The sequence below is a fragment of the Megalobrama amblycephala genome, linkage group LG9, assembly GCF_018812025.1.
Source record: "Megalobrama amblycephala isolate DHTTF-2021 linkage group LG9, ASM1881202v1, whole genome shotgun sequence".
In the NCBI taxonomy this organism is placed as follows: Eukaryota; Metazoa; Chordata; class Actinopteri; order Cypriniformes; family Xenocyprididae; genus Megalobrama; species Megalobrama amblycephala.
Window position 1 is genome coordinate 12825264 of NC_063052.1, and position 20431 is coordinate 12845694.

A 20431-nucleotide genomic window follows, 5' to 3' on the forward strand; every position below is an offset into this window, starting at 1 on the left:
CAAAGGGACTGAATTAACGTCATATGACATGAGGGGTCATTGGGGGGTGGACAAATATTTATTTGACGGGGACAAGGACTATGTTTGATAACCCTTGGTAGAGACTGCGGGGGTGATCGTTGAGGACGCCTGTAATCAGTCCACTTTTCACCCCTGGGCAAAATGCACTGCAAACATAATTCCTAAATTATTGGTTGAAATATGCAAAAAGCTATTAGAAGTTAGAAGAAATAAATTAACTTTAAAGCTGCAGTCCATAACTTTTTTTGGTTAAAAATTATCCAAAATCAGTTTTTGAGCAAGTACATAAGCAGGCAGTGAAGGAGTCCCAGCTAGTAGAATTAAACGTATCATTTTGATGGCGGATTGTAATCAGAAAGGTCCCAATGACAATCATCAGTGACAACTGGAGATTCAAAAGCAAAAGACTTCGGACTGCTGAGCGGCTACAGAAATTGAAATCTATAGGTAACACTAAAACACACTAAATACACATAGTCACGCAATGCTGATGTTGTTAACATTAACAATTTGAGAACAAAGTACAACAATAATAATAATAATTTGCACGTTTGATGTGATATGAGCTAGGCGAACGTTAGATTTAATCATCATTGGTAGCACAATTTACTGTAATGCTTTTTTCTCAGTTGGACAGAACAAAAGTGACAGATTTGTTACTTATCTGTTCAGATGACATTTTCCGGTGAAAATTCTTATTTTGGTCATACTTCCAAGATGTAGAATCTGTGATTTCGAACAAAGTTCAGTATTCACCGGTATGATGACTGACAGCCAACATTAGATTCATCCGCGCTGAGGAGCCATGCCAATGCACAACCTACATAAAAATGATAATTCCACAAATAACTGCAATTGCAGGTTTTAAACAGAGTTGGCGATAAAGAGGCAAAACTTACGCACTGCAGCTTTAAATTACTAGAATAAGCTCAAATTGAAGATCAGCCAGCTCTTAAGTGGTTGTTTGAGTGTTAGATGAAGCACTGTTTACAATGGGCTGAAGTTCACTGTGTTAAACATTGATTTACAGTAAGAACATAGATCAGTTTCAAAATTTATAGCTGATGTGTAAATAAATAGTAAATTAAACTCTTTATATACTCTTTAGCTATTTATGAGATTGATGGGTAGAGGATGTGAGGCCTAATAGGACGGTTATTTGTTCAGACTCTTCTTCAGTTTTCACCTGTAGGCCTATAGACCTTATTTTCCAGAGAAACATGCGCGCCGCCATTTTTAGAATATTGTCTTTGAACTTCCGTTTTCGTGGTAGCTGTTGAAAAATAATTAGCTGGTGAAGTGGATTTACGTGTTATAGAGTTAACAAAAGTTATCATGAGCATTGTAATGTTTAAAGCGGGTGTCTAAACAAATGTCAGTGGAACGGGAAGATTTTAAAATGAGCAGTTCATTCATAAATACATAAGATCACTGTGGAAATACAAGCCGGAAGTCAAAAGACAACGAGCGCAGCGCTGAAAAGGGGCGGGGCTACATGTCTATAGAGGGTATGCACGTGACGTCACCGTCGACCGTTAGGACTGCGGTTACGCACGCTGAGTGGCAAAAGACTGAGCAGCAGCATTGGTTTTCAGCGTGAATGTCGCGAAAAACACACAAAACACATTCAAAACGGGAAAGAGCTTTGCGGCTGACTGTACAAGTAGATTTGACACAAACCCTGAGGTATATATTTAAAAACTAGAGAAAGCAACAGAAAAAGAAGCAAATGGATCACTGCAAGTCACAGAAACAGCTGGACTCCAGGCAAAGAAACATGGATTTGCAGTTATCATTTTGTGTCGAATTGTTGGATTTGAGGTAAAATCATACCTTATATATTGTATTGTTATATATTATGTTGACGACTCATCAATTAAATATTTTCCATCTTATATCATAATTGGGTGTTTTTAAATAAACAACACTGTCAAAAACTATACTATAAAACTATATATGTTTTAGGGCTGGACAATATGACGATATAACATTGATTAAGCAGATTTAAACCTACCGATATTGGAGTTATATAAAATATTCACAGCCAGATTTGCTTTATGTATTTCCCCGGCGTCAAATCAGGCACATATAAATGTCAGGAAACACGACTCCTGGCTGCATGTCAATATCCATGGATTAGGTTTATTTGACAAGTTGTAAGAAACACTTTAGAGTCCAACCTTTAGGGTAATTTGTTAGTTTTACTCGCGTTTTCGCCATTTCTCCTATTAATCCAGTTACACAGCAGGTTCTTTTGCCACTCAGTCCAGCTGAGGGAGCGCGTTTTCGGCGGGAAAGTGACGTCGATGCATACCCTCTATCCGGTTGTTAAGTCTGACGTCACGCGGCAGCGCTTCCGGGTCCTAATGCTCTATCTCATACCACAAGAAAACAACAAATGGTGCTAATATACATACACGATGTGGTGTAATACTACAAAAAAATATATAATTATAACCTTTATCTCCATACCAAAATTCCAGATGGCCAGACAATGATTCATCTTTTATAAATCGTTAAAATATTAATATCTGTGACGCTGCAAGCACGGAGACTGTTGTGTAGACTGTAAGTATTTAAAATGTTTAACTTTTTAAAATGATTGATGTTTAAAATTAATAAATAGCGCTCATAAACGGCCGTCGATGGCATTCTCAAGTGAAACGAGTCGAAGCTTGGACCCGGAAACGGCGTTCCTTACGTCACGACAAGCGGATAAGGTAAAGAGATTCACTGTGAGGCCAGATCTTATTTTGGAAAAATGGTTATGCTACATAAACTTTATAATTTTAAATATAAATCTAATTCTATCTTGACTTTGTTTTTTCTCCCTCGATAAAGTTAACCTTATTACATTTTACTGCTATAACACATATATTTACCAAATAAATACTTTCTAGGACACGCTTATAAAAGCTACTTAAATGTCCTAATTGAACTAAGGCTGAATCCTGGCTTAATCTAAGCCCAGGACTAAATGTTCCCAGACCAAAAATTAACAACATTTATTTCCATCAAAGAGGTGCATCAATTTTTGGTCAAGATCTTGTACTGACAATGCAAGAGTCGAGCACTCTGTAAAGTCTACTCCAGCACATCCCAAAGACTTTCAGTGAATTTAAGGTCTGGACTCAGAGGTGCACATTCATATGTGAAAATGATTCTTCATGCTCCCTCCCAACCATTCTTTCAGTTTGAGCCTGATGAATCTTGGCTTTGTCATCCTGGAATATGGCCATGATGTGTCTTCCTACATGGTTGTTTAAGAAATGAAAAGATACACACTCCATCATTTAGGGTTAAAAGAACTGCTGCCAAACATATAACATGCTAGAAAAATAATAATATATACAGTATTTATATGGTAATAACCATGTTTTCCTCCACTGAATGTTATCTGTTTTAGAACCCCCAAAAAATGTTCCCTTTTGGAGAAATTGAGTTTCGAGATTAAGAAAGTTGATGAATAAATTGATGCCTCAGGGTGAAATCATACGTTGTGCCATTTCTCATCCTATGACATCCAATGGATCTAACAATCCCAGCTCCAAAAAGGACATGAAGGTCATGTTCAAGTAATCTAAACAACTCCAGTGGTTTGAGTTGGGATGGACCTTCCCTTACTGATCAGAAAATTCGAAAACAAGTCGGACACTTTATATAAACTTTATATTTTTATGGGTTTTATTTTGATAAACATAAACCAATATAACATGAAATTACACGAAAAGAGTTTTTTAAACCTTTTTATTATTATTATTGAACAGAGTAACAATCCATACAGTTTCAATAACAAACATGAATAGAGTTTTTATAGTGTCATAAACACAAAAAGCACATCATTGTTAATTCTGGCCAATCAGGAAATAGCTGTCGTCATCACAGCTCGTGCAGTCGCTCTGGAGAAGCTGTCTCCAATCAGTTGCTCTCGAATCTCTCGTGTTACTTTGATGCCATATGTCACATGGACTTTCTTCAGCCTCTGAATAAGCAGGATTTTTTGTGTCTTCTTTACAAGGATGAAGTGGTTTCTGGTGACTTAAAGCCACTACATGATAAATTCTGGGTGTAACTTCTAATTCTGCTTTTCTTAATTTAACTACAACTAAATTTTCTTAATCTAATGAAGTAAACTAGTAGAAAAACAATGCATTTAGTTAGTGCAACTTCAATTTCTCACACATTTTTCCTCTAATTAAGAGAGGTGTTTATTTACTTCATTGCTCAGTCACAGATTATTAAGTCAACTAATCAATTTTAACAGTACTTCCTCCACTCTTCCTTTGACCAGTCAGCGAAGTGATTGATACCAGCGCTGTATGTAAGACCGGCTCTGTTTGTAGAGTGCACACTCCTGAGGAGGAAGAGGATATAAAAAAGAAAGCATATGTATCTTAAATAAGGCAACTTCACAGACTGCTTGATACCTTTACATTTTGTAATCATACAGTTTAACTTCTTTTATCTAGGCAGTTGGCATGTCTGTTTACTGTAACCAAGAGAATCTGGCTGAAAATCAAAGTTGAAATTTCAAATGAATGAAATGAAATTTCAAATGAATGAAATGAAATTTCAAATGAAATCATCTGACATCTTATAAACTGAACTGAATTGTGATTGTGTTCTTAATACAATCTAAGTACTGTTGCTTTGAGTAGAATATGTTAATGTACTTCTCCCCCACTTGATAATGGAAAGGAACATTTTAAAATATGTCAGTGATTTCACAATCTTATTATATATAAATAAATATCAAGTAATGTTTTTTTCTCACCGAAAAGTATGTACAAAGTTGTTCTCACGCTCCTCGTGCTCTTTCTCACTTTCATACTGGCGCTCAAACTTCTCCTTAAAGGGGCCGAACAATCGGTGGGCGTGGCTAACAGGGGAGGTGCTGACATAGTCTTGAAGGGGATTGGCCAATATTTGATGCTCCTCGGGAGGATCCGGAAACTCCTCATAGGTCATTCCTAATTAAACACATAATACCTCAGTGAGCTTTTGATCAGATGGTCTGTAAGTGTAAAAGAGGCGTGTCACTGAATGTGTGTTCTCCAGTTACCTCCAGGGGGTGTGAAAATGTCCAATTCAGTTTGTGAGCTGAAGTCACTGTAGTCAATCATGTATTTGTCATTGTGGGACTCCAAAAGAGTGTTGAAGCCCTCCATCTCAAAGTGGTACGGGACGGCTGGGGAATCACTTCCCTCTGGACGTTTGACCCACAGACGATATGTGTTCTTCTTATGACTAGCCTGTGTGACCTTCTTCCAGACCTCACACTGAACGCCTGCGTAATCCTCCATCTTCTCAAACTGGACAAAAAAAGAAAAAAATGTCCAAAAACATTTCAGACTCAATTTTGATTTGGTTTGCATTACAGTTAATTGAATCTGTGGGATTTAATGTCATTCGTATCTTTCTAAACCTGTATGACTTTCTTCTAAACAGCACAAGACAACATTTTGGATAAAGTTTCAACAGTTTTTGTCTATACAATGAAAGTCACTGGAGTCCAAAACAACACTGAACCCCATTGACTTTCATCTCATGGACAAAAACACAACACTGAGACATTTTTCAAAATATCTTTTGTGTTCCAGTAGTACATACTTCAAAGCCCTGCAGATCAGGCAGTGCCGCCTGTGGACGTATTGGATCCTCCTTTGTTCCTTTAAGCTGGAAATATTTAATTTCTTTAACTGGCACTGGTGTGATCTTGTAAATGACGCCATAATCCAAGTCGTTTCCAATCAGAAAAGTGCGCACTGTACCTGTATAGAGAGCAGCAATGAAGAGAAACTACATACAAAATATATTTAGATTTTAACACTGTGTAACTTTATCATGAGAAGATCACTTACTATCATAATAGTCGATGCGACTTCTGTTCCCCTCGAGGTCGTACCAAACTTCAAACAGTTCCTTTATACCAGAATCACCAGAATAAGGCAAATTCAGCTCACCTACAGAAAAGAGGCACATGTGACATACTGAAAAACAAGTGTACTGTACTGGGATGTTCTGTGTAATTAGGCAGAAATGTACCTTTGACATGATACTTCTTTCCAAAATCAGGAACTGTTCTGTCACCAACTGGTGCGGCATCTGAGGAAGAAACAGAGAGAGAGATAACAAAATTCATTATATCAACTTTTCTATAACAAATAATAGAACAAAAACTTATTTTATCGCATACTAGGTTTAGGTTTAGTGTTTACTGCCGCTGTTATTAAATCACGAGATCTTATCATACTGTGTTAACATCATATGTCATGAGGGTCCATTGGGGGCAGACAAATATTATTGAACTTATTAAAGCCAAAATGCATAGACGATATGTAGTAAATATCCATCGGACTTTATGATCGGACATAAAATGTAGCGTCACATTTGTTGGCAATCAAACATTCACTGCGATCGTTCAGGAATTTGTCAAATAAATGCACTGTAAACTGTAAACACAAGAGAAAGCAATGCAGATGAAGTGGGTAAAAAGGATAAAACTTAACCATCAGTCGTTCTCTCCTCCGCCATGTTCGAAGTTTACAGACACACCCTGGAATGAGAGACAACAATCATGTGCGAAATTTAGCAGAAATGCTTGAACCATGAGATGAGCTACAGCCACTGTGGAAAAATGTAGACCAAGTTAAATAAGCAAATAAATGTATAAACAGATTACAACTATACAGAATGTCTGTCTTTTTTTTTTTTTTTTTTTTTTTTATTCATCATCCTAATGCAAGCAAAAATAAACACTGATTTTAACAGATAATAAATAATCTGACAAAAAAGAATATACAATATCAGAACTTGATTTGATATATAGACTGTCATTTTGTGGAAACTGATGCAATGTACATTTAATTAAAGAAAAGTGTGGTATTAATCATTATTTCATTACATTTGGGGTTTGACCAGCAATGAGCACTTTATAAACAGACCAGCTACAAATAATACACTGAAAATGATACATTTCACAAAATATCTTAAAGATGAAGATACTCCATTTATCACAATATAATTATTCAAAAGATGAAAATACCACTATTCTCATAAGAAAACAGTATAAGTTAGTTGAACTATTTGTTAAGACAATGAATTCTAATTTTTCTCCTTCAGATCTGCATGACAAACTCATGCAAAAACACTCTATCATATATGTTGGCAACTACTCAAAGAAATGTGTGAGGATTGTTTTGCAAAATTTTTTTTTCCATTCCCTTTGTAGAACTGTATGTAGAGGAGGGGATCTCATCTGTCCTGTATAGTGTTAGTTGGTGTGACCTTTTATCTATCACCTTTAACCCTATGATTATTCAGGTAGGGTAAGGATAGTCAAATCTAGCGTAAACCGTAAAGTACTCACCCGACAGCAGGTTAAAGTCCTTCAGGAATGACGAAGAAGACTCCTTTGTAGTTGTTCTTTTCTGAGGCTCGGTTTGCAGCTATAAAATCCCACTCAATATTAGTCACCATCCCATGTGATCCAATCTTCTAGTTGTAATCTCTCATGCTTAAAGGGATAGTTCACCCAAAAATGAAAAGTCTGTCATCATTTACTCACCCTCAAGTTGTTCCAAGCCTGTGTCAATTTCTTTGTTCTGCTGAACACAAAAGAAGATATTTTGAAGAATGGGTAACCAAACAGTTGATGGACCCCAGTCACTTCCATAGTATGGAGGGGGGAAAATAATATGGAAGTCAATGGGGACCAGAAACTGTTTGGTTACTGACATTCTTCAAAAATATCTAAAGAAATTAACAGGTTTGGAACAACTTGAGGGTGAGTATTGCAGGTACTTTCCAATTTCATAATCATTCGAGCATTCAAGCATATATGGCATTAACTTAAAATCAAGCAAATAACCTAACATTGAATAAATAATCAATATATAAAACAACAGATTGCTACAGTATTTGGAGGTGAATGGCTTACATTAGTCAGTTAAGGCACGTCATGAAACATGGTGTGTTTAAAACATGAAACATGTTTGAAATCCTCCAACTGGAAGGAATCCTAGTCTAAAGCTAAAAATCTGTGAGTCTGTGCCCATCGTACACAACTACATGATGAAATCTGTCAACTCCGATTGACTAAAATCTGAAGACTGGCTCTGACTTTTGTCCAGATTTTAAAAATCAGATCACAAAATCTGTGTAGTGCATTCCAGTTGGTACTCAAAATGCATTGCAACCAAGGTCACATGGTGAATCTGCAGGTTAAACAAAGTTCACTCAGAGCTGTAAGTCGGTTCTAGTGTCCACCCGGCTGCTGGGGCTCTGAATCACACACTGATCTCATCTTCTGTAGAATCCATCCAGCAAACTGACTGACCGTAACTCACTCCTGAAACACATATATGCACAGTGTTAAAGAGGACCTATTATGCTTTCTTACATTTTCATCTTTCTTTAGTGTCTAATGTTGTTGTTTGAGCATGAAAAATGTCTGCAAAGTTTCAAAGCACAATGTCCCTCCAGTGGGAGTTATTCTCTATATCAGTGTCACTGTTTCTGAACTCCCTGAAACGCCTCCATTGTAGTCTTGAGTTTTCTTCCAGGAATGAACACACCACAATATTTCTCATTTAAACAATCTCTGCCCAAGGCATATGCTAAATTAAGGGACTGATTGAGTTAGTTAGTGTGTTGAAACCATAGTGAAACTCATTGTTATGGTAAGGGGCGTGACATTTCTGAAACACGCTCAAAGCGCTTGACCAATCACAACACACTGGTCCAGCCGACCAATCAGAGCACATTGTGCTTTTGAGAATAAGTTGCTTCATAGAGACAAGAACTAAACAGAGCGTTAAAGGGAGAGACATCTTTATTTTTTCCAATAGAGCCAACTGCTAAAAATCAATGTTTTGTCTAAACATATAACTGTAAATCAGAATCAAGTTCAAAGACGAAACAGGTTTAATTTCTCACCAGTGAAGTGTAATGAGAGATGGAAAGTAACTTTAGAGAAATGCTTGAAACTTGAGATGAGCTACTGATACTGTAAAAAAAGCAAATGTAATAAAATTTAAAATAAAATACAATTATAAGGATGTCTAATTTTTTATAATTCATTCTAATGTAAGTAAAAATAAACACTGATTTTAAAACAAATTATTGACAAGTCTGACACAAACGGTTATCAGTATCAAAACTTATTTATTGCACAGTGTTGTTTTAATCAGTTGAAATGTCAAGCAAACAGACTTCAAGCCATACATTGACAATGATACATTTTGCAAAATAACTTGAAAATGAAGAATCTCCATTTTAACCAAATGCACTTATTCAAAAGATGATTTAGAAAAAGATGTGGGGCTGCATTTAACAATGATTTTGATAAATGATTAATCTGTTTATTATGTCTTCAAATAATTGGATTTAAATAAAGCTACATTTTATTTTCAGTGTTTTAATTAAAACAAAAAAGTTATTCCACATCTTACTCAATGTTGTCCTTAAAACAATAAATTTAAGGCTATAACAGAAAAATTTAGGCTATGCGATACATTGTGCAAAAGAGGTTCAAAGATAAACATTACATTCCAAAACTTGCAGTAATGAAGAAAAACAAAAGCACAGATTAAACACACACTCATTCATATGATCATAGTAATAGGAGTAGTAGGCCTACACTATATTTATACTCCATTCCCTACAGCAACTGCTCTCATAAAAAAGTTAGTATTGTTACATGTAACATTTCAAACATACATTTAATGTCCAACAAAATGCATATTTAAAGCAGCAAAATATATATTTTCATCAGAATTATTGCACTTCTATTGTTGCACTCAGTTGTTTGACGCTCCTTCAGTGAAGTCTGTGAAGTTTAACGGACACTCGCTTGCTGTCATGACAAGCCTTATGCAAAATGGAAATACTCGCGTGGCTTTCTAACATTTACAGATACTTATATAAACACAAATTAATAAAAAGCATTATTTTGTCTATGACACCTTGGGATGTGCACTTTTCCCGCAGCAGCTAATTCTGTGTTTTTGATGTTTTAGATGCGTACTGTTCATAGAAAAGAGTTATTCACTGGTTGGTGGATGCTTTCCATGCACATTACTGATTCAGTGTTGTAGTTCTGAAAAGATGAAAATACCACTTTTCTCATCAGCGGACAGTTTAAGTTAGTTGAGCTACTTGTTAATACATACACTGGCAACAGACTCAAAGAAATGTGTGAGGACTATATTGTAACAGCCTTTATCTATTCTGGAACACATAAACCTCCTCTCATCATGCCCATCTCTGCCTTTGACCAATCAGCGAAGTCATTGATACCGAGGCCGTATGAAAGACCGGATCTGTTTTCAGAGTGCACAAGCCTGAGGAGGAAGATGTGAAAAAGAAAGCATAAGTATCTTAAATAAGGCAAGTTCTAAGACAGCTTACTAGTACTACTTGTTAAAAAAAATTGCATAAAATTTAGCTGCTTTTCCAGTCAGGCCAAACTGTTCTCTTTGCTTAACCGTCCCAGCATTTTAAAGGTGCCGTAGAACGTCTTTTTAAAAGATGTAATATAAGTCTAAGGTGTCCCCTGAATGTGTCTGTGAAATTTCAGCTCAAAATACCCAATAGATTTTTTTTAATTCATTTTTTTAACTGCCTATTTTGGGGCATCATTAAATATGCACCGATTCAGGCTGCGGCCCCTTTAAATTCTCGTGCTCCCCGCCCCCGAGCTCGCGACTGCCTTAAACAGCATAAACAACGTTCACACAGCTAATATAACCCTCAAAATTTATTTTTACAAAGTGTTCGTCATGCAGCATGTCTAATCGCATAAGTATGGTATTTATTTGGATGTTTACATTTGATTCTGAATGAGTTTGATAGTGGTCCGTGGCTAAAGCTAACATTACACACTGTTGGAGAGATTTATAAAGAATGAAGTTGTGTTTATGTATTATACAGACTGCAAGTGTTTAAAAAATGAAAATAACGACAGTCTTATCTCCGTGAATACAGTAAGAAACGATGGTAACTTTAACCACATTTAACAGTACATTAGCAACATGCTAACAAAACATTTAGAAAGACCATTTACAAATATCACTAAAAATATCATGATATCATGGATCATGTCAGTTATTATTGCTCCATCTGCCATTTTTCGCTATTGTTCTTGCTTGCTTGCTTACCTAGTCTGATGATTCAGCTGTGCACAGATCCAGACGTTAATACTGGCTGTCCTTGTGTAATGCCTTGAACATGGACTGGCATATGCAAATATTGGGGGCGTACATATTAATGATCCCGACTGTTACATAACAGTCGGTGTTATGTTGAGATTCACCTGTTCTTCGGAGGTCTTTTAAACAAATGAGATTTACATAAGAAGGAGGAAGCAATGGAGTTTGAGACTCACTGTATGTCATTTCCATGTACTGAACTCTTGTTATTCAACTATGCCGAGGTAAATTCAATTTTTAATTCTAGGGCACCTTTAAAGCTCAAGTGGAAAATAACTGGAACATTTCCTTACCATTCTTAGAACTGTTCGGCCTGACAGTGGAAAAGCGGCTACTGTTTTGACAACTAAGAACATTTTTGTTCAAGACAAACTTCTTTTTGGTTGTTATTTAGTAAATTTCTTTGTCAGCAGTTACTATAATTAACCTGCTGAAGGACATACATGTGGGATTACCTTTTACCACTTGTGTGTTTATTTGGCAATGAACTCTGCTTGGTTTTCAAGTTGTAATTTCCAAAGTTTTTTAGCCATGACTATATTCACAATATAGCATAGACTCTCATACTGTATTGCTTATTTAATAGATTATGTAAATAATAAAATTTGTCATTATACATAACTAAATATCTACAGTTTGTTGTTTTTTCTCACCGAAGATTATGTACAAAGTTGTTCTCGCGCTCCTCGTGCTCCTTCTCACTTTCATACTGACGCTCAAACTTCTCCTTAAAGGGGCCGAATAATCGGTGGGCGTGGCTAACAGGGGAGGTGCTGACATAGTCTTGAAGGGGATTGGCCAATATTTGATGCTCCTCAGGAGGATCCGGAAACTCCTCATAGGTCATTCCTAATTAAACACATAATACCTCAGTGAGCATTTGATCAGATGGTCTGTAAGTGTAAAAGAGGCGTGTCACTGAATGTGTGTTCTCCAGTTACCTCCAGGGGGTGTGAAAATGTCCGATTCAGTTTGTGAGCTGAAGTCACTGTAGTCAATCATGTATTTGTCATTGTGGGACTCCAAAAGAGTGTTGAAGCCCTCCATCTCAAAGTGGTACGGGACGGCTGGGGAATCACTTCCCTCTGGACGTTTGACCCACAGACGATATGTGTTCTTCTTATGACCAGCCTGTGTGACCTTCTTCCAGACCTCACACTGAACGCCTGAGTAATCCTCCATCTTCTCAAACTGGACAAAAAAAATAAATATTTTAAATGACTTTGAATGACTTTTTGGGTGAACTGTCCCTTTAAGTAGTACATACTTCAAAGCCCTGCAGATCAGGCAGTGCCGCCTGTGGATGTATTGGATCCTCCTTTGTTCCTTTAAGCTGGAAATACTTAATAGTATCCTTTATTTCGGTGTCAGGGATGACCGATGTGTAAATGACGCCATAATCCAAGTCGTTTCCAATCAGAAAAGTGCGCACTGTACCTGTATAGAGAACAGCAATGAAGAGAAACTATATACATAATATATTTAGATTTTAACACTGTGTGACTTTATCATGAGAAGATCACTTACTATCATAATAGTCGATGCGACTTCTGTTCCCCTCGAGGTCGTACCAAACTTCAAACGGTTCCTTTATATCAGAATCTCCAGAATAAGGCAAATTCAGCTCACCTACAGAAAAGAGGCACATGTGACATACTGAAAAACAAGTGTACTGTACTGGGATGTTCTGTGTAATTAGGCAGAAATGTACCTTTGACATGATACATCTTTCCAAAATCAGGAACTGTTCTGCCACCAACTGGTGTGACATGTGAGGAGGAAACAGAGAGAGAAAGAGATATCACAATTCATTATATCAACTTTTCTAGAATAAAAACTTAATTTATCGCACACTTGTCAGGTTGCAGAGCAGGTTTACTGTTTACTGCCGCTGTTATTACATCACGAGATCAACTATCATACTGTATTAACGCCATATGTCATGAGGGTCCATTGGGAGGCAGACAACTATTTATCGAACTTATTCAGTAAATAAAATGCAATAAAATGCATTTATTTGAATAAAATGCAGCGTCACATTTGTTGGCAATCAAACCGTTCAGGAATTTCCGTCAAATAAATGCTGTTTTCGCTGTATAAAATGCATACAACAAACATCGAATGGTTATTTAAATACATGAATATACACTACTGTAAACACAAGAGAAAGCAATGAAGATGATGTGGGTAAAAAGGATAAAAATTAACCATCAGTCGTTCTCTCCTCCGCCATGTTTGAAGTTTAAAGTCACACCCTGAAATGAGAGAGACAGCAAGAATCAAATGCGAAATCAGCAGAAATGCTTGAACCATGAGATGAGCTACAGCCACTGTGGAAAAATGTAGACCAAGTTAAGTATGCAAATAAATGTATATTATATATATATATATTACAGAATGTCTGTCTTTTTTTTTTTCATACTAATGCAAGCAATAAACACTGAACTGAAATGAACACTGGTTTTAACAGATTATTGAATTATCCGACAAAATAAGAATATACGATATCAGAACTTGATTTGATTAATATAGTAATTTTGTGAAAACTGATGCAATGTACATTTAATTAAAAAAAAAAGAAAAGTAAGTTGAAGTATTTAAGACAATGAATTCTCATTTTTCTCCCTCAGATCTGCATGACAAACTCTTGCAAAAACACTATCATATATGTTGGCAACTACTCAAAGAAATGGACTGTTTTGTAACAAATCCATTTGCAAAATTTTTGTTTCCATTCCCTTTGTTGAACTGTACGTAGAGGAGGGGATCTCATCTCTGTCCTGTATAGTGTTAGTTTGTGTGACCTTTTATCTTACACCTTTATTCAGGTAGGGTAAGGATAGTTAAATCTAGTGTAAACCGTAAAGTAACTCACCCAGCAGCAGGTTGAAGTCCTTCAGGAATGATGAAGAAGTTGCAGATGTTCTTTTCTGAGGCTCAGTTTGTAGTTAAGTCTCAAAGGAGGCAGCAATAAAAACACTTATTTTATTGGTTACAATCCAATGCAGTTAATGCAAAATAAAAGTTAAAATCAGGTTTCTTTGTTCATCTAACGCAGGCAGAATCTGAGGAGAAAGGTCTCTCCTCAGACTGTTTTATAGCCTTCCACTTTTTTGAGAAATTCTCAGTCAATATTAGTCATCATCCTGCGTAATCCAATCTTCCTGTTCCTGGTATTGTTCAACCAAAAATTAAAATTCTGTCATCATTTATTCACCCTCAAATTGTTCCAAAGAATATGGGTAACCAAACAGTTGATGGACAGACCCACTGATTTCCATAGTAAGGAAAAAATAATAATATGGAAGTCAAAGGGAACCAGAAACTGTGTTACTGACATTCTTCAAAAATATCTTCTTCTGTTTTCAGCAGAACAAAGAAATTAACAGGTTTGGAACAAATTGAGGGTGAGTAAATGATGAGAGAATTTTCATTTTTGGTGAACTGTCCCTTTAATAAACCAGATTATTTTTCCTCTTAAGCTTATTATTAAGACGAAGGCTGTTTTGTACCCTTTCTCATTGTTATCTTTTCCTGTTTTTAATTTGTTCTAGTCACGTACACCTTTCAAGAGTATCTTGTAATTTCCTATAAGAGGAAACCTAGGAACAGGTTTAATTTCTCGTCAGTGTAGTCTAATGAGAGATGGAAAGTAACTTAAAAGAAATGCTTGAAACTTGAGGTGAGCTACTGATACTGTGAAAAAAATGTAGATAAAGTTAAATAAAAAAAAGGCAAAAAATAAGGATGTCTATTTTTTATTTCATTCTAATGTGAGTAAGTATAAACACTGATTTTAAAACAAATTGGAATGGTCTGACACAAACGGTTATCAATATCAAAACTATTGCATAGTGTTGTTTTAATCAGTTGAAATGTCAAGCAAACAGACTTCAAGCCATACATTGACAATGATACATTTTGCAAAATAATTTTGAAATGAAGATACTCCATTTTAACCAAATGCACTTGTTCAAAAGATGATTCAGAAAAAGACGTGAGGGTGCATTTACCCACTAAACACTGGACGTCGGATAGATGTGCAGATCATGTCTATATTAGGTCCGTCGGTCCATGACCATTTCTGAACATCTATTCGACGTCCAAACTAGGTCCACTATTTGGACGTCCAACCATGACCCAACTTGGACGTCATCTTGACATTCAACATTTGACCTTTGAACTGGGTAATGTTAATAATAGGGTGGTAATAATAATAATAATAATAATAGGGTAATAATAATAATAATAAAAAACATCAATTTAAAATTTTGCTTTTCCATTCACTATTTTATGCTTCAGCTCCCATATAGACTGTTTCACTGTTTCCTTTTACTTTTATTTTCCTTTCTGCCTTACTTTCCTTTTATTTTCTTTAGAGGAACTACAACGACTATATGGGGATTGTTTAACCCTTGTTTAACCCTTTCAGGCCCAAATTATGTTTAAGATACACAAAAATAAGCCTTTTTTTAAATATCCTTTTTTATTATAAATGATCATCAATAAAAAAAATAATTGTTCACAATTAAAATGTAATTCATTATAGTTACAATAATTTATTCATGTTAACTAAGGTAACACTTTATTTTAGTGTTCTTGTTACTGTAATAACTATAAATTATGCATAATTACATGCGACTAACCCTTAACCCTAATCTTAACCTTATAGTAAGTACAAGTAGTTAATTATTATTATTGCTCAGTAAATGTATATGTTACAGTATAGACACCGGAGACAGATGTAGAAGCAGTTTGGGGTTTTATTGAGACAATCAGCAGAGCAACAGGTAAATGCAATGATGGATAAGATGAACTTGGAGATGAAAGAGAGGTAATACTGTCCTTTGTTTATGTTGCAGATGAAGGCGTTGGAGCTGGCAGACGGGAACACTCACACATACAGGTAGGTAGAGACACGAGGAGACCAGGAGACGATGGAGACGATGGAGACGATGGAGACGATGGAGACGATGGAGACGATGGAGACGATGGAGACGATGGAGACGATGGAGACGATGGAGACGATGGAGACGATGGAGACGATGGAGACGATGGAGACGATGGAGACGATGGAGACGATGGAGACGATGGAGACAGGTAAGTATCGTTTTGGGAGTCCTTGAGGTAAGCATACAACTTGTGTATAACGAACGAGACCGGACAATGTGTGTGTGTGAGTGTGGGGCTTAAGTAGTGAGGTGATCATGGTGATAATGAGTTGCAGGTGGCGGTGATCAGTACTCCGGTGATTGGGTGCGTGGGTAAGGGAGTGAGGTGGAACCTGACGTGTCTGTGACAGTATAATTGTACAGCACCTTAAAATAAAGTGTAACCTTTAATCAATAGAATTATTAATTGTGAATTTCATTAATGAAGCAGATAAAGCTCTGTGATTATAACTGTAACAACTTAAACTGTTTAAGACTAACGTGTACTTATTAATGTCACTTTTCAGCTTTATTTGACATAAAACAAAGTATTATTTATATAATAGTTTTAAACATAAATATCTGTAATATTTAGAATTCTGCCATATTTTTATGCCATATCTTCAGAACACAAATGAAGATATTTTTTAATGAAATCTGAGAGATTTCTGTCCCTCCATTGACAGTCTACACAACTACCACTTTGACGTTTCAAAAAGTTCATAGAGATCGTAAAATGAATCCATATGAATTTAGCGGTTTAGTCTGAAGAGACTTGATCGCTTTATATTATGAACAGATTGAATTTAGACTTTTATTCACATGTAAACATTGATTAGCAACGTTAACATGAGAATGAACCTCATTGGTTCTTGCTAAAGCTCAAACGTGGTGTGTAACACACAAGAATCAACCTCATTGGCTGAAGCTCAAACTAAAATTTAACATGAGATGAGCTACTGCCACTGTGAACAAAATTTAGACCAACTTAAATAAGCATATAAATGTAATATTTTTAAAAAATTATATATTGCAATTATACAGAATGTTCATTTTATTTATTTATTTTTAAATTAACCCAATGTAGTTAATAGTGAACACTGGTTTTAAAACACATTTTTGAATAGAAAGAGGTTTTGCAAAATTAGAACTTATTGATGTGACAGTCATTTTTTATCTGTACTGATGTTGTGTACATTTAATCAAAGACAAAACATATGGTTTTAATGAGTATTTTAATCATTAGCTTTTTAATATATCTGGGGTTCGAAAAAACAATGTCACCATGATCACTTTATAAACAGATCAGCTACAAACCATAAACTGAAAATGACACATTTTGCCAAAATAGCTTGAAGATGCAGATACTCAATTTAACCAAATGTAATTATTCAAATAAAAATTTAGAAAAAGATTAAATTACTCTAATCTCATGAGAGGACAGTAGCTGAGCTACTTGTTTAAACAGTGAATTCTCTTTTTTTCACCTTTAGATTTCCCCTTTAGTTTATTCAACTGTAACATATACGTTGGCAAGAGACTCAAATAAATGTGTGAGGATTATTTTGTATCATCCTAAAAGGCCTGGAATTATTAAACCTCCTGTCATCCTGGCCTTCTCTGCCTTTGACCTATCAGCGAAGTGATTGATACCGCAGCTGAATGTCAGACCAGCTCTGTTCATAGAGTGCACATGCCTGAGGAGAAAGAGGATGTTAAAAATATCTTAAATCAGACAGATTCATAGACTTACTCCTTCTGCAATGTAATGTTTGTTGTTTTTTCTCACCGAAGAGTATGTATGAAGTAGTTCTCGCGCTCCTCGTGCTCCTTCTCACTTTCATACTGACGCTCAAACTTCTCCTTAAAGGGGCCGAACAATCGGTGGGCGTGGCTAACAGGGGAGGTGCTGACATAGTCTTGAAGGGGATTGGCCAATATTTGATGCTCCTCAGGAGGATCCGGAAACTCCTCATAGGTCATTCCTAATTAAACACATAATACCTCAGTGAGCTTTTGATCAGATGGTCTGTAAGTGTAAAAGAGGCGTGTCACTGAATGTGTGTTCTCCAGTTACCTCCAGGGGGTGTGAAAATGTCCGATTCAGTTTGTGAGCTGAAGTCACTGTAGTCAATCATGTATTTGTCATTGTGGGACTCCAAAAGAGTGTTGAAGCCCTCCATCTCAAAGTGGTACGGGACGGCTGGGGAATCACTTCCCTCTGGACGTTTGACCCACAGACGATATGTGTTCTTCTTATGACCAGCCTGTGTGACCTTCTTCCAGACCTCACACTGAACGCCTGCGTAATCCTCCATCTTCTCAAACTGGACGAAAACAATGATTTTATTCACATATTCACACGTTTCAGAAGTTCAGAAACAGTGACACTGATATAGAGAATAAAACTCCCGCTGGAGTGACATGCTCAAACAGCAACATTACACACAAGAGAAAGGTGAAAATAAAAAAAAAGCACTTTAAGTAGTACATACTTCAAAGCCCTGCAGATCAGGCAGTGCCGCCTGTGGCCGTATTGGATCCTCCTTTGTTCCTTTAAGCTGGAAATATTTAATAGCTTGAATTTCGGTGTCATTGGTGACTGGTGTGACTTGGTAAATGACGCCATAATCCAAGTCGTTTCCAATCAGAAAAGTGCGCACTGTACCTGTATAGAGATCAGCAATGAAGAGAAACTACATACATAATATATTTAGATTTTAACACTATGTAACTTTATCATGAGAAGATCACTGACTATTGTGATAGTCGATGCGACTTCTGTTCCCCTCGAGGTCGTACCAAACTTCAAACGGTTCTGGATCAGAATCACCAGAATAAGGCAAATTCAGCTCACCTACAGAAAAGAGGCACATGTGACATACTGAAAAACAAGTGTACTGTACTGGGATGTTCTGTGTAATTAGGCAGAAATGTACCTTTGACATGATACTTCTTTCCAAAATCAGGAACTGTTCTGCCACCAGCTGGTGTGGCAATTTGGGGATGAAAACACAGAGAGAGAGAGAGATCACAATTCATTATATATACTTTTCTATAACTAAGAACAGAATAGAAACTTATTTTATCGCACACTTGTCAGGTTGCAGCAGGTTTAGTGTTTACTGCCACTGTTATTACATCACGAGATCAACTATTATAATGTATTATAACGTCATGTCATGAGGGTCCATTGGGAGGCAGACAACTATTTATCGAACATATTAAAGCCCAAAAGTATAGAAGATATTTAGTAAATATCCATCGGACTGTGAATAAAATGCAGCGTCACATTTGTTGGGAATCGAAACGTTCAGGAATTCCCGTCAAATAAATGCAGTTTTCGCTGTATATGCACACAACAAACATCGAATGGTTATTTATATACGTGAATATACACTACTGTAAACACAAGAGAAAGCAATGAAGATGATGTGGGTAAAAAGGATAAAACTTAACCACCAGTCGTTCTCTCCTCCGCCATGTTTGAAGTTTACAGACACACCCTGACCTGAAATGAGAGACTCGTGCAAGAATTATTTGCGAAATCAGCAGATAAACCACAAATGAGAAGTGACTCGAGCTACTGCCACTGTGGAAAAATGTAGACCAAGTTAAATATGCAATTAAATGTATAAAATTTTACATGTTACAACTATACAGAATGTCTGTCATTTTTTTTTATTCATCATCCTATTGCAAGCAAAAAATAAACACTGATTTTAACAGATTACTGAATAATAATCTGACGAAAAAAAAAGAATATACAATATCAGAACTTGACTTGATATATAGACAGTAGTCATTTTGTGAAAACTGATGCAATGTACATTTAATTAAAGAAAAAGTGTGGTTTTAATCGTTATTTCATTACATTTGGGGTTTGACCAGCAATGAGCACTTTATAAACAGACCAGCTACAAATAATACACTGAAAATGATACATTTCACAAAATATCTTAAAGGGTTAATTCACCCAAAAATGAAAATTCTGTCATTTATTACTTACCCCCATGTCGTTTCACGCACCCTTCGTTCATCTTCAGAACACAAATTAAGATATTTTAGCTGAAATCCGATGGCTCCGTGAGGCCTTCATAGGGAGCAATGACATTTCCTCTCTCAAGATACATAAAGGTACTAAAAACATATTTAAATCGGTTCATGTGAGTACAGTGGTTCAATATTAATATTATAAAGCGATGAGAATATTTTTGGTGCGCCAAAAAAACAAAATAACGACTTACTTAGTGAAGGCCGATTTCAAAA

General features: G+C 36.1%; 3 protein-coding genes across 4 annotated transcripts; all 3 read right to left on the reverse strand.

The window, feature by feature from the left end:
• Positions 1–3687: 3687 nt before the first annotated feature.
• Positions 3688–7409, reverse strand: LOC125275031 (counting factor associated protein D-like). Its single transcript, XM_048201643.1, has 8 exons — positions 7391–7409; positions 6531–6577; positions 6067–6126; positions 5883–5984; positions 5632–5792; positions 5084–5333; positions 4796–4991; positions 3688–4375 (listed from the first exon to the last, which is right to left on the reverse strand). Exons 2-8 carry the CDS (start codon positions 6553–6555, stop codon positions 4279–4281), a joined length of 891 nt encoding a protein of 296 aa, XP_048057600.1. The 5' UTR covers positions 6556–6577; positions 7391–7409; the 3' UTR covers positions 3688–4278.
• A 1757-nt stretch (positions 7410–9166) lies between these two features.
• Positions 9167–13485, reverse strand: LOC125275030 (counting factor associated protein D-like). Its single transcript, XM_048201642.1, has 7 exons — positions 13440–13485; positions 12943–12990; positions 12759–12860; positions 12499–12668; positions 12173–12422; positions 11885–12080; positions 9167–10364 (listed from the first exon to the last, which is right to left on the reverse strand). The coding sequence occupies exons 1-7, from the start codon at positions 13462–13464 to the stop codon at positions 10247–10249; spliced, it is 909 nt and encodes a 302-aa protein (XP_048057599.1). The 5' UTR covers positions 13465–13485; the 3' UTR covers positions 9167–10246.
• Positions 13486–17380: 3895 nt separating this feature from the next.
• Positions 17381–19661, reverse strand: LOC125275033 (counting factor associated protein D-like). Of its 2 annotated transcripts, none has more exons than XM_048201646.1 (7): positions 19625–19661; positions 19102–19149; positions 18921–19019; positions 18658–18830; positions 18240–18489; positions 17952–18147; positions 17381–17859 (listed from the first exon to the last, which is right to left on the reverse strand). In XM_048201646.1, exons 1-7 carry the CDS (start codon positions 19644–19646, stop codon positions 17733–17735), a joined length of 915 nt encoding a protein of 304 aa, XP_048057603.1. In that variant the 5' UTR covers positions 19647–19661; the 3' UTR covers positions 17381–17732. The 2 variants fall into 2 exon arrangements, with proteins under 2 accessions (XP_048057603.1, XP_048057602.1); XM_048201645.1 differs by having other exon boundaries at positions 19622–19661.
• Between the last annotated feature and the right edge of the window lie 770 nt (positions 19662–20431).